Source organism: Geospiza fortis, unplaced genomic scaffold (assembly GCF_000277835.1).
Source record: "Geospiza fortis unplaced genomic scaffold, GeoFor_1.0 scaffold119, whole genome shotgun sequence".
Classification (NCBI taxonomy): Eukaryota; Metazoa; Chordata; class Aves; order Passeriformes; family Thraupidae; genus Geospiza; species Geospiza fortis.
The window spans coordinates 858,438-872,658 of record NW_005054486.1 but is presented as its reverse complement, the minus strand read 5'-3'; the positions used below and the strand labels follow the sequence as shown (position 1 = coordinate 872,658).

Sequence of the window (14,221 nt, the reverse complement as noted above, 5' to 3'; positions counted from 1 at the left end):
ACACACACACACTGAGAAGAGGTCTGAAGGCATTTACAGACCTGTCCCTGCTCCCAGCAGTGTCATGGGATATTTGGGAGATGCTGAACAAGGCAATTTCAAAGGGAGGTGGCCAGCTGCCCACCAAAACAAAGGAACAGCACAAACTGAGCCTCTGCACTGCCCAGTTTGCCCTCCTCTTGGGACAGCAGCTACGTACTGGGATTTAATGTGTCCCAAGGAATGTGCCAGCAAATGTCAGTGCACCCAAACTCACAGTGAGCAAGGGGAACCAGCAGGAGCTACAGCTTCATCCCAAAAGCTCAGGCTGTACTACTTCAGTCCTTCCTTTTCCTTGTACTACTTCTTCCTTCCTTTTCCTGAGTTCATCCCAGTGAACTTAGAAAGGATTTCTGCGTATATATGGACCAATGCCAATGGTATTTAACATTAAATTAGAATAATAAAAAAAAAAGATGAATAAATCTGTATGTATATCATACTTGATGGAAAGAGTTCAGTTTTGGAAATGAATGACAGGACATGATATGGGTAATAATTTTTGAGAAAAATGAAAAAAATTGCATGCAAGATGTGAAGAGAGTTTCATTAAATAGAAACACTTTGGCTGTCCATGAAATAGAAAGTAAAACAATTTCCTTTTCCTCCCAGAGACCAAAAAACAACCATAAATTACAAGATATGTCTGTATTAAAAACTTAATTAGAAACAGGTTTCAGAATGGCAAGGGATTGCTTGCTCTAAAAGCAGAAACAAGAATCTAGCAATCTCCTTTAAATGAAATATTTGTCACAAGTTCCATTGCTTTTCTTCATAAAATAAATGAAGCCTGTAGGCAACTAAAGGGTCTGCTACCTAGAGCAGGAGGAACATTGCAGTGTTGTATTTGCTCAAATCAATAGCTATTGAAGCTGTTTGGGGGATTTTTGAATTAGGTTTTTTATAAAACACATTTTTAAAAGGATCTCACGAAACAATTTGTCGTTATACAAACGTGCTAGGTGTGCACATTAAAGTGTTTAACGAGCCTGTTATTTTGTTTGGAATATTAAATTAACAACGGCAGGGCCCAGTCCACTAGTTGTACAAAGAACTCGTGGAATTTGATCAGGAATGTTGGATTCCCTGTGTATATTTGGATCCACAGCAAGATGACTTTCATACAGGTGATTTATATATTCCTATCTAATAGAAACTGTCATTACAGAGAACAAAAAAACCCCAGAACCAGCAAACAAAGATAAGAAACCCAAATTCTGTTATGACATAGCAGTGACCTCTCACACATTCATCCCATGGCAGCATTGGTGGGGACAACAGAATTCCAAAATAATGGCATGACCCAAATCCCACTGCAACCAATGAAACATTTGCTCTCGTTTTACTTAATATTGAATCATCAGAAGGAATTGGTTTGAATTTGGCTAGGCATTGGCTGACAACAAGGTGTGCTCTCATTCGCTTTCATTATTTGATGTATTAAGGTACAGTAAGGGAAAAAAAAATCACAGCACAAAAAAAAAAAAAAGAAAAAAATTTTACTAGATTTTTACATTTAGTAAATGGTACTTAAACTCCATGGACATGAAAGTAGTTTTAAACTTTACCTTCGAAATTTTACTTTTTTCAATATTTCATAGAAAAGAAACGCTCTAAGATACTGTTTCAGACCACAGAATTATTACAGAACATAAAGATTATATGCAAGGGCTTAATCCTTTTCCCAACAAAGACGGTGGCCAACACCATTTGAACTCCCATGGGACAGGGGTCAGCTGAGAATGTGCCATGTTCCTAATTGGAAATCTCCTTTGTGATAAAAGAGTCTGGCATACGCTTTGCCTTTGTAATTTGAATTCTATCAACAACTATTCCTAGCCACAAGAGAAATATTTTTAGGCAATATATTTGTATAGTTTCACAAAACTATGTTAAAGAGAGATGTGTGGGTGTTTGTGTGTGTGTGTGTATGTATTTATGTATGTATGTATACATATTTATGAGCTTGGGATGATTTTCTTAAAATACTTCACTTACATTATATCTTACATTGCAAAATGTACAGACACCCAGTGTTCTTTTTAACAACATATACAGGTGAATTTATAGAGCCTTAGAAAAGATTTTTTGTGATTCCAAATTAAAAACCATAGAAACATAACCAAAATAATGGAGAGTGGTTTATACCTCTGATAGTACATAGCGCTCATTGGGGTAATATTGACAGCTGCATCTTTGGCATTGAAAATTCCTCACAACTTTTTAGACAAAATGTTGTTGCTTACAGCTTTGCTTTTTTTTTTTTCTTTTTTTAAAACAAGAAAAACAGGATCGACCAAAATACGAATTTTGGGGAAGTACTATTAAAGGTTTATTTTTATTTTTGCTTTTAGCAAGGATAGCTTAGGAACCCTGAATTATCTTCTCGCTTTAGTGTATGGTGTAGACTGTATGAATCCATTTAAAAATCAACTAAGTTGTACCACGTTTTTCGGAAAATTATATATAATATAATATATATATATTTTATATTTATTTAGAAGCTTTGAAATAGTACAGTAAACACTTTGCAACACGGTGTATAAACTACAGAAATGTCTTTGATAATTTTGTGGGTCTTCAGATTAACAACATTTTTATGACCCACAGGTGAAAAGAACATGATCACAATCTCTCTTGTAAAGTTGGAATAGTTTGGGGAACACTTGATCACACAAAAATAATATAAAACAGTCAAGTTTAAAACAGTGATATTGCATTTATAATGCACATCTCTTTTATCTGTACGATTGGCTTTTTGTGGTGAATATAAACATCTAAAGGGCTCAGTGACATTTTGGAGAGAGAAAGATATATAGTGCTGTAAACAGGCACACACTGATCAGAGAGGCAAGATCAGTTGCCTCTGAAGTTTCTACAGTTCTACACATTTCAACTCATTTCTCAGGCCTGCTGAGAGCAATTAGGTCCTATAGTTGGCCAGGATGTCTCCAACAGCACACAAATCCTTCAGTTACACAGAACTGGATGGCCAAGATAATGAAGTTGAAAGCTGATGCTTTTTTGTTGGTCGACTTTCTTTTGTGCAAATCATGCTGCTTCAGGTAAGTCCTGTAGAAGTGACTAGCATATCCTTTTCCGTGCTGCAGGAGAGAAAGAAAGACACTTCTGAGAGGAACAAAAATAAAAAATTCAGTCTCCAACAGTTGTTAGGTTTAGGGTTTCTTAGGGTGCAGAGAAACAATCAAAACTTGTCACAAACTGAGGCTGGAAATTCCCATTACAGCAAACAGTTTAATGTTGATTCACTTTTCAGAGAAAGCCTCTTTTTGAGGCTTGATAGCCTGAATACCAAATTTCATAGGCTGTTTTATTATTCTGTCTAACTTGTCATGGCAAATATTCCAATGTGCCTGTACAGAATCAGTATAAGGATAAGGCAAATATTCAGACTTACAGGTGAAGTATTACTCGAATGTCACAGGCTAATTTTCCCCTAGTTCAGCTTGTTTTTTGAAGCAAGATCTAGAATGCCCCCTAAAATTCAGAAGCTAGTTTTCCTTCTCTTTCAAAGTGAACCATTATCCTCATCACTAAATGACCCCTCAGTCTGGTTTGACAGATTAAAAAAATGGTGCATTAGTGCTACAATTCAAATTTCAGCATTTACTGTCAGGCTGAAAATTAACTCATGTAACACAGATGAAGAAGGTCAATGCATTAGCAAAGCCATATCCTAATCCACCAGCTGCAGTAGCTGCATTACCTCAAGACACTGGTTAATTTAACTGTAATTGGGAGCAAAAGTAACAAGTGATTTGTACCAGCTTTCAGGAAGACCCCAGGTTAAATTCTGATCTCAGTCACACATTAAACTAACTCACTTACTCAAGTATTATAATTAGCATCAGCACCACTCTTATCTGGTAAAACTTAAGAGTGATAAAATCAGGTGTTACCTTAGCTCCAAATCAACTAAATCCCTACCTGCAATTCAGTCTGCTTCTCTGTGTGAAGTTCAACAGCTGAAACAAAAAGGAATCTTAACTTTCAAATGGATCTTTGAATCGTGCACAGGTTGATGCCACATAAACACATCCAGTCTCCGTTCCATTTAACATGAATATATACTTTAGCCATACTTATTTCCTAGATATATATTCACCAGTAAAGGTATGAAATCTGGGTGCTGTATCACAAGGAAGATTACTTACAGGAAAATGCTACTGTGCGTGTTGGATGTTTGTCTAATCTAACCTGCCTATGCTACAGGGTGCACACAGGAAAATGTGAAAAACATTTCTGCATAAGCTGTCTGTTCAACATACAGAAATTTGCCAGATGTGCTGTTAAAAATAAAGCATCTAATAGATGAGGTTTTCAATGTTTCAGTTCTGTAGCAAATTAGTTGCAGAATTAGAAAGGATTTTTAAAAGCTTCTGCAAGATGTTTTTTAAACAATGCTTTTAAGAATAATGAGATCAAAACCTTCATGATGCAGTGAATGATCAGATTAATCCAGTATCCAAATATCTTTTAAAGTATATTTTTTTAATATTACAAGAAACAATCATTCCAATAACGGTAGAAAAAAATAACAAGGCGTATACTGGGTCTTTAAAACTTTTTTCCCCAAAGTTCAGTCGTAATTTCAGTTCTCTCGTGAATATTTCGGCATAGTTGTCTAGATTGGTGTCTGCCACTGGGGAACTCGTGCTGCACTACAGACACAGGAGGACTTTGCTGGGAGGAAGATAAGCACAGATGCAGCTGGGGCAATCACTGATTTTGTGCAGCACCACTGCCCCACTGCTGCCTGACACAGTGTACTGATGTGGCACCATCTTCCAGATAATGCAGAGACTGAGTTACTGGCTGTGTCTGGCCTCCTGCCAGGTAAATTGATGCATTTGGAAATTTTTAATCTCCAGTTAACATGCTTATGTTACAAAACAATCAAACCCTTTTATAGCAATAACTAAATATTATGCATTTAAGTTGCAGAACTACTGCAACTCTCCCCACCTACAAAAATTGTTGTACCAAATCTTAAAATATCCTCTGGCAACACATAAAAAACATTGGATTTTGAAGGCAACTTTTGGCTTTTTTTCTGGTTCTGCACAGAAATTTATGTGCAAGCAAATCTCTGCATGTCTATACCAGTTTCCGTCTTTTTACAGATGGGGAATATAAATCAGAGAGGTTAAATGGAAAGGAGGGTGGACTCAACTTAAAAAAGAGAGCAATGAAAGTTCTGACATCTGTTTCCAGTTCTCTGTGTGTGCATGCATGTGTGTTCATAAATAAGCTTTTAAATAACAAACACTAAGCCTCTCTGTATCACAATTTCTCCATCTGTAAAATGGGAATAATATTGCTTACCTATCTCCTAGAGGTGCAGGAAGGTTTAAATCACTATTCTTTATAATCCACTTTGAGATCCAGAGATGGCAAGTGCTATAGAAATGGAAGTATCACAGTCAGTGTAAGAGCTGGAACAAGAACACCATCATTTCTGGTGCCTAATATCTCCTCTGAGATCACAGCTCTCTCTTGCATCCCTATTTTATCACCTGTTCCAAACTCTCAAACTAGTACACAGGGAACCTTCAAATCTGTGTGAGTATGGGTAGTCAGAATAAAGGCTTTAGTCACAAAAGCAGTTCTATAATTCTGATAATGTAATTTATACTAATTGTACGTATATTCTAATATTATTTGAGGTGAGCAAGATGATTAAAGTTTCACAAGCATTACAATTAAAATTCTTGGGGTACAGGATTGGTGCTGTATTGATCCTTCCTGGAACAACAAAGATTTTTGAGTGTTATAGTAAGAGTACTTAATGCATACAATTTATATGGAATAAAATAAATAAAATAAAAGAATAAAAAATAAAATAATAAAATAAAATAAAATAAAATAAAATAAAATAAAATAAAATAAATTACCTATCTCCTAGAGGTGCAGGAAGGTTTAAATCACTATTCTTTATAATCCACTTTGAGATCCAGAGATGGCAAGTGCTATAGAAATGGAAGTATCACAGTCAGTGTAAGAGCTGGAACAAGAACACCATCATTTCTGGTGCCTAATATCTCCTCTGAGATCACAGCTCTCTCTTGCATCCCTATTTTATCACCTGTTCCAAACTCTCAAACTAGTACACAGGGAACCTTCAAATCTGTGTGAGTATGGGTAGTCAGAATAAAGGCTTTAGTCACAAAAGCAGTTCTATAATTCTGATAATGTAATTTATACTAATTGTACGTATATTCTAATATTATTTGAGGTGAGCAAGATGATTAAAGTTTCACAAGCATTACAATTAAAATTCTTGGGGTACAGGATTGGTGCTGTATTGATCCTTCCTGGAACAACAAAGATTTTTGAGTGTTATAGTAAGAGTACTTAATGCATACAATTTATATGGAATAAAATAAATAAAATAAAAGAATAAAAAATAAAATAATAAATAAAATAAAATAAAATAAAATAAAATAAAATAAAATAAAATAAAATAAAATAAAATAAAATAAAATAAGAACTGGCAAAAATATATTAAGACTCATTTGTTGCTCAAGACACTCTAATAAGACTTCCATCCACAGCGAGCTAATTCTGTGTAGACTGATAAGGGAAGACATGCAAAGACATCAGTGGTAGTTGAACAAAAAAAAAGAAATTAAAACTATTAACACAATAAACAGGAAAGGGAAAGTAAAGTATGCAGTAATTATTCCTAGCTTATGGATCAGCAATGAACAGAAAATAGTGTAAAGCCCTTGTCTCTTTAATAAATCTTCCTTTCACCCTGTTGCAAATCATCCAAACTCGATGTTGGATTACTACTTTGTAACTGTGAGTTCAGGCAGGAGTATTTCCTCTTATGGAAAAGCCTAGAAGGGATTGCCTGTGCTGGGAACACCTTCAAACTCTCCAAATCAAATTTTGCTGCTGCTTAGCAGCGCTAGCCAATCTAAAGGGGACAGGGAAAGGGCTCAGTGCTTCCCTCCACAGCTGGCAACCCAAGCAGCAAAAGAAAACCCATACTATAAACCCATCCTATACCTTTTATAACCATTGTCCCTTTCCCTCTGGACTGTGTTTAAGAGCTCCATAAGCTCCCACAGCATTACTCCTGCTCTCAACAGGACAACTGCTGAGTCCCCCTAGAAGTGCCAACAGCCTAAAGATCCAAAGGAACTGCTAGACAATAAAATTGCCAAAGAATAAAAAATACTATTTATTAGAAAGAATAAAACATTCTTTCTAACAAGCGTGCTGTTGCTGTTACAGATATACTCCTGATCCCCCTTCACTTAGGAGAAAGATGACATAACTCAACTCACTGTCTTCTCCTGTGGGTGCCCTGCACGAGCTGTGTGCCTCACCATGCCACACACAGATCAAGCCTTCCCCACAGAACAGAGCAAATGATGGAGGAGCACAGGATGCTGTAACTCCCTGCATTTCACTCAGGAACAGCCCACTTGCAGTGAGCGATAATTTCAAAAAGGAGTTAATCACCTCATACGCATTACGGCAAGGTGGGGTTTAAATCTGCGTTGTTAATTTTAATCGTCCTTCATATTTTGATGGTTTCCTTTACAGTCTACATCTTAACTGTAGCATATGAAGCATGGCTCTTCACTAAGTCCCATCAGCTTCACCAGAACTAGAAAATGTAATTCTGGTGTCCAACCAACCAACCAGACTGCAAGTTCAGCACTCCTGCTCTAAATCCACCCAAGCAAAATCCACCAAAACCTAAGCACAGTGGTAGAATGCACTCTGTCAGAAATAACCTGGCTGTCCCTGTTAGCTTGGAGCTCAGATATCAGCAAGGATGGTTTTATTTTTATTTTTTTTTTGGAAAGAGATCAACAAGTGAATGGGAATGCAGAGCAAACTGCCATAGCTCCCTCACCCTTCGTAGTGGTGCATCCAGGTAAAGGGTGAGACACGCGGCTGGGGCTGGGGCTGGGGGATGGAGGATGGGGATTACTCTGCTGCCACCCATGTTCTGTGGATAAAAAAGTATTCCAGTCACTGCAAGTGTCAATTCAGTATATTTTGCAATCCATAAAGTCTTTTTTTTTTTCTCCTTTTAAAAGTGATCTATTACTTAAAGAAGTTTGCTAAAGCATTGCTAATAATATTTTATGAATATCCCATTAATGGCATTATAAAAAGAGAGTGTCTCATCCAGGCCAATAAACTTTGGTACACAAATATAAAAATAACATTTTACTCATATATCTTTTCCTCACGAATAAGTTTAAGGGGAACTTTTTTCCTTTTCTTTCAAGGCTTTAGCGCAGAGATTTTGTTCTTCAAATCTATGTTTTCTCTAGAGAAATCTTGGATAAAACACCTCGAATTCCAGATGCCCATGTTTAATTTTACACAATTAATGTGGGTTTACTTTTTTACACAGTTATTGTGGGTTTAAGTTTTTTACACAATTCATGTGATACTTTTGAACTCTGCATGATATCAAATAGTTCGGGGAGGGGGGGGGAAAGAAAAGAGGAAAGATGGAACATACTTATTTTTGCATTTGAAAATATAGATAAATATTTAAATAAGATCAAATCTCCCCTAATGTCAATGAGTCTGCTGGCTTTGGTGATCACTGTCTGTGTGCTTTAGGATGTGACAACACAGGCAAGGCAGGAGAAGCTCCTGCACGTGAACCTGTCATTTGCCCCAAGGTAGAATTATTCCCCCTGATAACAATGTGGCATTCAGTATGGCTGAAACGCTCCTTCTGGCATCTGCAAAATCCTAGATATAAATATTTTTTTCTCAAATAAACCCACAGCATTGGGACTGATGGGTGCAATTACCCAGATTTCATGTGAAACAAGAAAACCAGTTGTGAGCACCGGGTCTTCAGGCTGTGAATCAATGAGAGTAGGCCAAAATGCCAAAGTTTTTATTGCTGCACTGAAAGTTTTCTGGAAACAGGCTTGATTTTAGCTAAATAAATAATCTCCACAGGCCATTAAAATCTTTCCTTCGTTTGAGAGTATCTATTTATTCTTGGAACAAATATGATTATGCAAAAAAAAACCCCAAAAAAACCAACTGTCTTTTGTTTAAAGAAAACTATGTAATCTGCTTTTCTTTCTCCTTTCATTGAGTGCATAACATTTCCATGTCTATAGTCATTTAAATCAGTTCAAGGAAGAAGGATTCTCAACCATGCCAAAATTTGACAGTGCTGGATATACTGCACTGACCACGATGCATTAAACCTGACAAGCAGTGTTACCCACTCCAGGAAAAGGGGGAGAGAGGTTTGTCCTTTGCACTTCAGTACAAAACTGCCACTTTTCAAATTTGAACATCATGTTCCAGACCAACAACAGATTTTCAGTATTTTTAGAAAAAGCATTTTTGACCAAACTGCTGATTTACACATATTGCCACATCTTTTAGCTTTCAGATTGGAAAATACACAGTTAAAAAGTATTTAGGTATTTTCAATGTTTAGAACATGCAACTATTTTGTTATGGGAAGTGAGATGCCTGATACAAATGCTGACACATCATGACAGCCACTGAAATAATGTTTCTCTGCTGCTAATGGGTGATCTGAGATTTATTTGCTACCTGGACTTCGCCAATCCTCCGAAAAAGGAAAAAAGGGGGAAAAAAAGCAAAAAACCCAAAGCTTTTCAGTTCTTAAGAACAACTACCCAATTCCCAGTTCATATAAGCAGTGACCTTAATCAACATGTGCTTTACATCAAGCACATGACTAAGAGGGATTGACTTTTGAATCAAGCCCTGGATTTTGTCATCAATGTTCTGCTGCACACAGGATCCCTTCGTGTGCATTTGATTTTCTGTTCTAAATGCAGAGAATTTTTCTTTTCCACCCCCAGCAACAGCCAGAGGCACAGTAGATGTCAGATTTGATTTATCTCCGGCTCTGATTATTTGCTACCCAAACAATGCTTTTTTAGTTACTACAACTCAGCAGAGAAAAGCACTACGCTGTATTCTATAATGCACCATAAAAACACAAAAGACCATTTTTTTTTCCACAAGATACAGTGGGACTAAAGCTTCCTTGTATTTCTCTACTATTGTAACCATACTATCGACCTGAAAACACTAAAGAGAACGCATGACATCACCACTGAAGTCAGAAAACCACGGAATACTTAAATTTGCAAGAGTTCTTATAATTATGTTCTGTGTTAAGGCCTATTAAATAACTCCCAAATGTATGTATGTCAAACTTAAAGCACAGAGCATATTCCCTAAGAGTATTTCCAAATTCTCTGTCAACAACTTATTCTACTTGCATACATGCTGTAGTACCAATTCACATTCTTTGCAACTCACTATAAGCTAACAACTTTGGTATCATGCTTAATAAAACTCCTATTTGATTCCTTTCTTAATTTTTTTAATAAAAATTGCTTATATGTATGCACGCAACATTAATTTCTTCTCCTCAACCTTCTTTTCTTTTTCTCCATTTGTTTCTCTTCCTTGTTTTAAAAATTCACCATTTTTATTTTGCATCCTTACAAAAATCTGCAGTACACATTTCTTTCAAGCTGGCAAGCCTGGAAATGAGCATTTCAGTCTGAGGGTTAACCAATGCAGAACACATTAAAGGCCAGCTACAATGTGACTTAAAATTTTCAGAGCCCTGGGGAGAAGAAGAGGGATAGGAACCATTCCTCCTAAATTGCTCATAAGTGCCTCAGTTCCCTATAGATTCCAGGGAGAAGCAGACATGTAGATCACCATTTGGTGGCCTTCAGAGGTGTCTAAATTATTCATGCAGGGTTTGGCCTGAAATAATTAAATTTACTTGTTCCTACATGAGGTAACATGCATTACAGCATTACATCAGCATCACACTATGAATTCCTATCCAATTTTTATCTTTGCCATGATGGTTTTTTTTCAACATTCCTCTTTCCTAGCAGGGATTAGCTGGCATTAGGACCTGCCAAGCATGTTCCCACTCCTTTTTCTGAATGTTTTATTCTCTGTTTCTAAAGCACACTGCTTGTCATGAGCAGCACACACACTCTGATTTCAGGGAGTCTTTCCCAGCTCACCAAGATAACACACTTAAGTGCAAAAAAGCCTTCTCACAAGCCTTTCAAAGCTTCTCTTTTCCAAAATCACATATTGGCTTGTTCCTATCCATAAATGAAGTTTGCCCATCGCCATTCTTTAGAGTTAAGACTACCAGAATGGAATGATTTGTACCCACATCATTAAAATTCCTCAGCCACATCAAGCAATCTACAGCATGTGGACATATTCAATCTGCTTCCAGGAGAGGTCCCTGGCACCATGTCCCAGACTTCTTAGGGAAAAAATAAAGCTGCTTGACACAGGTTAAAGACAGGCCAGAGAGTGTGAGAGTACAGACCATGACCTTCCAGTGGTGGAAAGGATCCTGTTTAATTCATCAGAGTGGCCATAAAGAAGCGTGCAAGTACAAAGCACACAGTCCTTTATCTCAAGTGGAGCAGAAAAAAAAAAAAAAAGTTATTACTGCATCTCATTTGTAAGGTAGAACTTTTTCAGATCTCAGTTCCTATCAATACCCACAGCTGTGTGCAGCTCTGTTCAATTGTCATCTGAATTCCAATTGAGCATAGATGGATGTTAAATTAAAGCCCAAACAGTCAACTAAAAAAGTCACAAAGTGACAGAATTTTACCCTGACAAAAGATGAATTCACACTATCAGCATCTATAAAGTCCCTTATGAATAAAGAAAGGTTGTGTTCAAGCAGTTTCATAATGGATCTTTTTCCAGGCCTGAATGCAGCTGTGATGCTGAAGGTGAAAAGGATAAAGTCAGAAGATTCAGCTCACTTGCCAAACCAGGAATCTGTCATGCCTGGACTTCTTTGGGGGATCTACTCTGCATCCTTTCTTTTTCCTTTCTAAGCCACATTACTTCTGATGACCTGTAAAAATCTCATGTAGAATAACACCCTTTACACATATGAGATAGGTTCGTGTGTATGCAAAAAATGCAGATTTATTCCTGCAAGTACTCATACAGGCATGTGATTTGCAGGCAGAATCTAGGAAATAAATTCTGAAAATTTGCTTCTCCATGTCCATTGCGTTTTCTTCCACCAATAAAGACCATTATCCTAACAAATAAAGAATTCAAATTACCTCAGAAGAGTTTGGATTCAGTGAATCCACATCATATTTAGTTTTTCCAACAGGTATTGAACTTAAAAATAATATTCTTATTGCATCTCCTACCTCCTCTCCAAAAAGGTACCCAATACCTAATTTTTCACTTTTCTGACCCCGCCATGCTGTGTTTTCTAAAACAAATATATTCACAGCTACTTCCCAGCAGCAGCCATCAGACTACTAGCATGGAAATGTGGGTTCTCAGTGGTTAATGCACAAATAAAGCTGTTTACAGGCTTGCCAGACAAACAGCAACACCGATCCCTACAGCGTGCTTGTCCAAACGTGATCAACAGATGCGCTTCCCCACCTCACTGCTTGCTTGTTGCTCTCCTTAAATGGCTTTCCCTATGTTTTCCCACTTTGGTCAAGGCAAGAAAAAGTAAGAAAAAGGAAAGGAAAACCCTCTAAAAATTAAAGCAGTGGAAATGACCGTGGAAAATCACAGTTATTTGTGTACAGGAAAAGACCCAAAGCAAGCATAATTGCCTCTGCTCTGCAGGCCAAGGAGTTCCTTGGGCAGAGGCACGCAGAGAGGAAAAGATTTGCTGCGCACAGACCCAGGATCAGGCACACACACAATTCTGCAGCTCCTGACTGTCACAGCAAGGAGGTTTTGTACATTGGAGAAAGGCATTTATTTATAATGAATAGGATTTTGCCTATCAAAAATAAATAACTTCAGTGCCTTTGAAAATCTTAACTGCAAACATCTCCACGCTTCCCAGAGGGATTCGTGTCCCTAAGTGGCTAAATTGCTTTTGGCATAGGATTCAAACTGATGGGACAAAAGGCATTTTGGAATTTTAAACCAGCACAGCACACTAATCTTAAGAATTACTCTAACGTTTCAAGCAAGCTTTCTGCTAGGCTTTTCGGACTTCTTCATACTCCACTGGTGAGAACACAGAAAATGGGATCTCATCATTTAAAAAGAAAAATCTCCACAGATGGTATATGCACAGCACACATAAGCACTGCCAAAATTGACCTAAATGAATAAATATAGCAGCAGTCTGAGATAGCTAAGATACACGAGACTTCTATGCATTCCAGTCAGAAGTGGCAAATACAGATTTTTACAGCCATTAGAGGAAAAGAAGCAGTTGAATTTCTGTATTTTTAAGACTAATTAAAAGTATAATTTTCTTTCAAATAAAACTCACTAATTTTTTCTAACTTTTTCCAATTACTTTCCTGCACTGTAGCTGGAAAGAGCTCTAGAGTTATTTAAGATAAAGGATATTATGTAAACTCAAGGATGGGCACAATTTTTAATCAGTATTTTGTACAGTGGCAGACACTTAATTTTTTTCCAAGACCACAGTTACACAAACAGATTGAAGCAAATAGTATTTAATAGCTATCACCTGTGCTTTAAAAGCAAAAGAAGAACACATATTTCACTTTTTTATATTCATTGCTTCCATAAAAAATGATTAAAATAATGTAATTTATAGGCTTTATTTGGGCTACAGCCAAGTTTTCTTTGCACATTTATACATTCCTTTCTAATCTGGCTTTCTGAACTATCCATTTCCTTTCCATTGCTGCAATAATGCTCTGCAAGTGTCCTTCCCCTTGAGCAGGAGCTGCAAGAGGAATATATTCAGAAGAAGAACGTGAACCAGTCGTGAGTGTAAGATAAAAATACCTTTCAGAAGTTATGCAATAAACCCTGAACAGTTGAATCATCAAAAATGGCTTACTCAAGATCATAAAGAACCTACTATCATGAGTAAAAGTACATCAAGAGTCTTGCTCACCCTCAATTATATTGTAATTAGCACACGCGTTTATTTCAGGTGCAGGAAGTTTCTTGTAAGATTTGTTTACCTAACTGGGGTGATGTATGGCAAACTTGAGGTATGAGGAAATAAACCTCAGCATTTCAAATACAGCAAATATGGGAATAATGCTCTACTGGACTTTTTAGAAAAGGTAAAAAAAACCAAAATCCCATTAGATTTCTTAGCATTATTAGATGGTGGCCCTTCAATTCATCCTCCGTTCCT

General features: G+C 36.9%; 1 protein-coding gene across 1 annotated transcript in view; it reads right to left on the bottom strand.

Moving 5' to 3' along the window:
• Positions 1-1,519: 1,519 nt before the first annotated feature.
• The window catches only part of LOC102035592 (protocadherin-10), a 34,047-nt gene continuing 21,345 nt past the window's right edge, over positions 1,520-14,221 (bottom strand). Inside the window, exons 6-8 of the mRNA XM_031063202.1 lie at positions 7,934-8,029; positions 5,955-6,029; positions 1,520-3,143 (exon numbers count right to left, since the gene is read on the bottom strand). Of these exons, the coding sequence (XP_030919062.1) occupies positions 5,995-6,029; positions 7,934-8,029 (131 nt within the window). The 3' untranslated portion in view covers positions 1,520-3,143; positions 5,955-5,994. The remainder of the gene's footprint in view (positions 3,144-5,954; positions 6,030-7,933; positions 8,030-14,221) is intronic.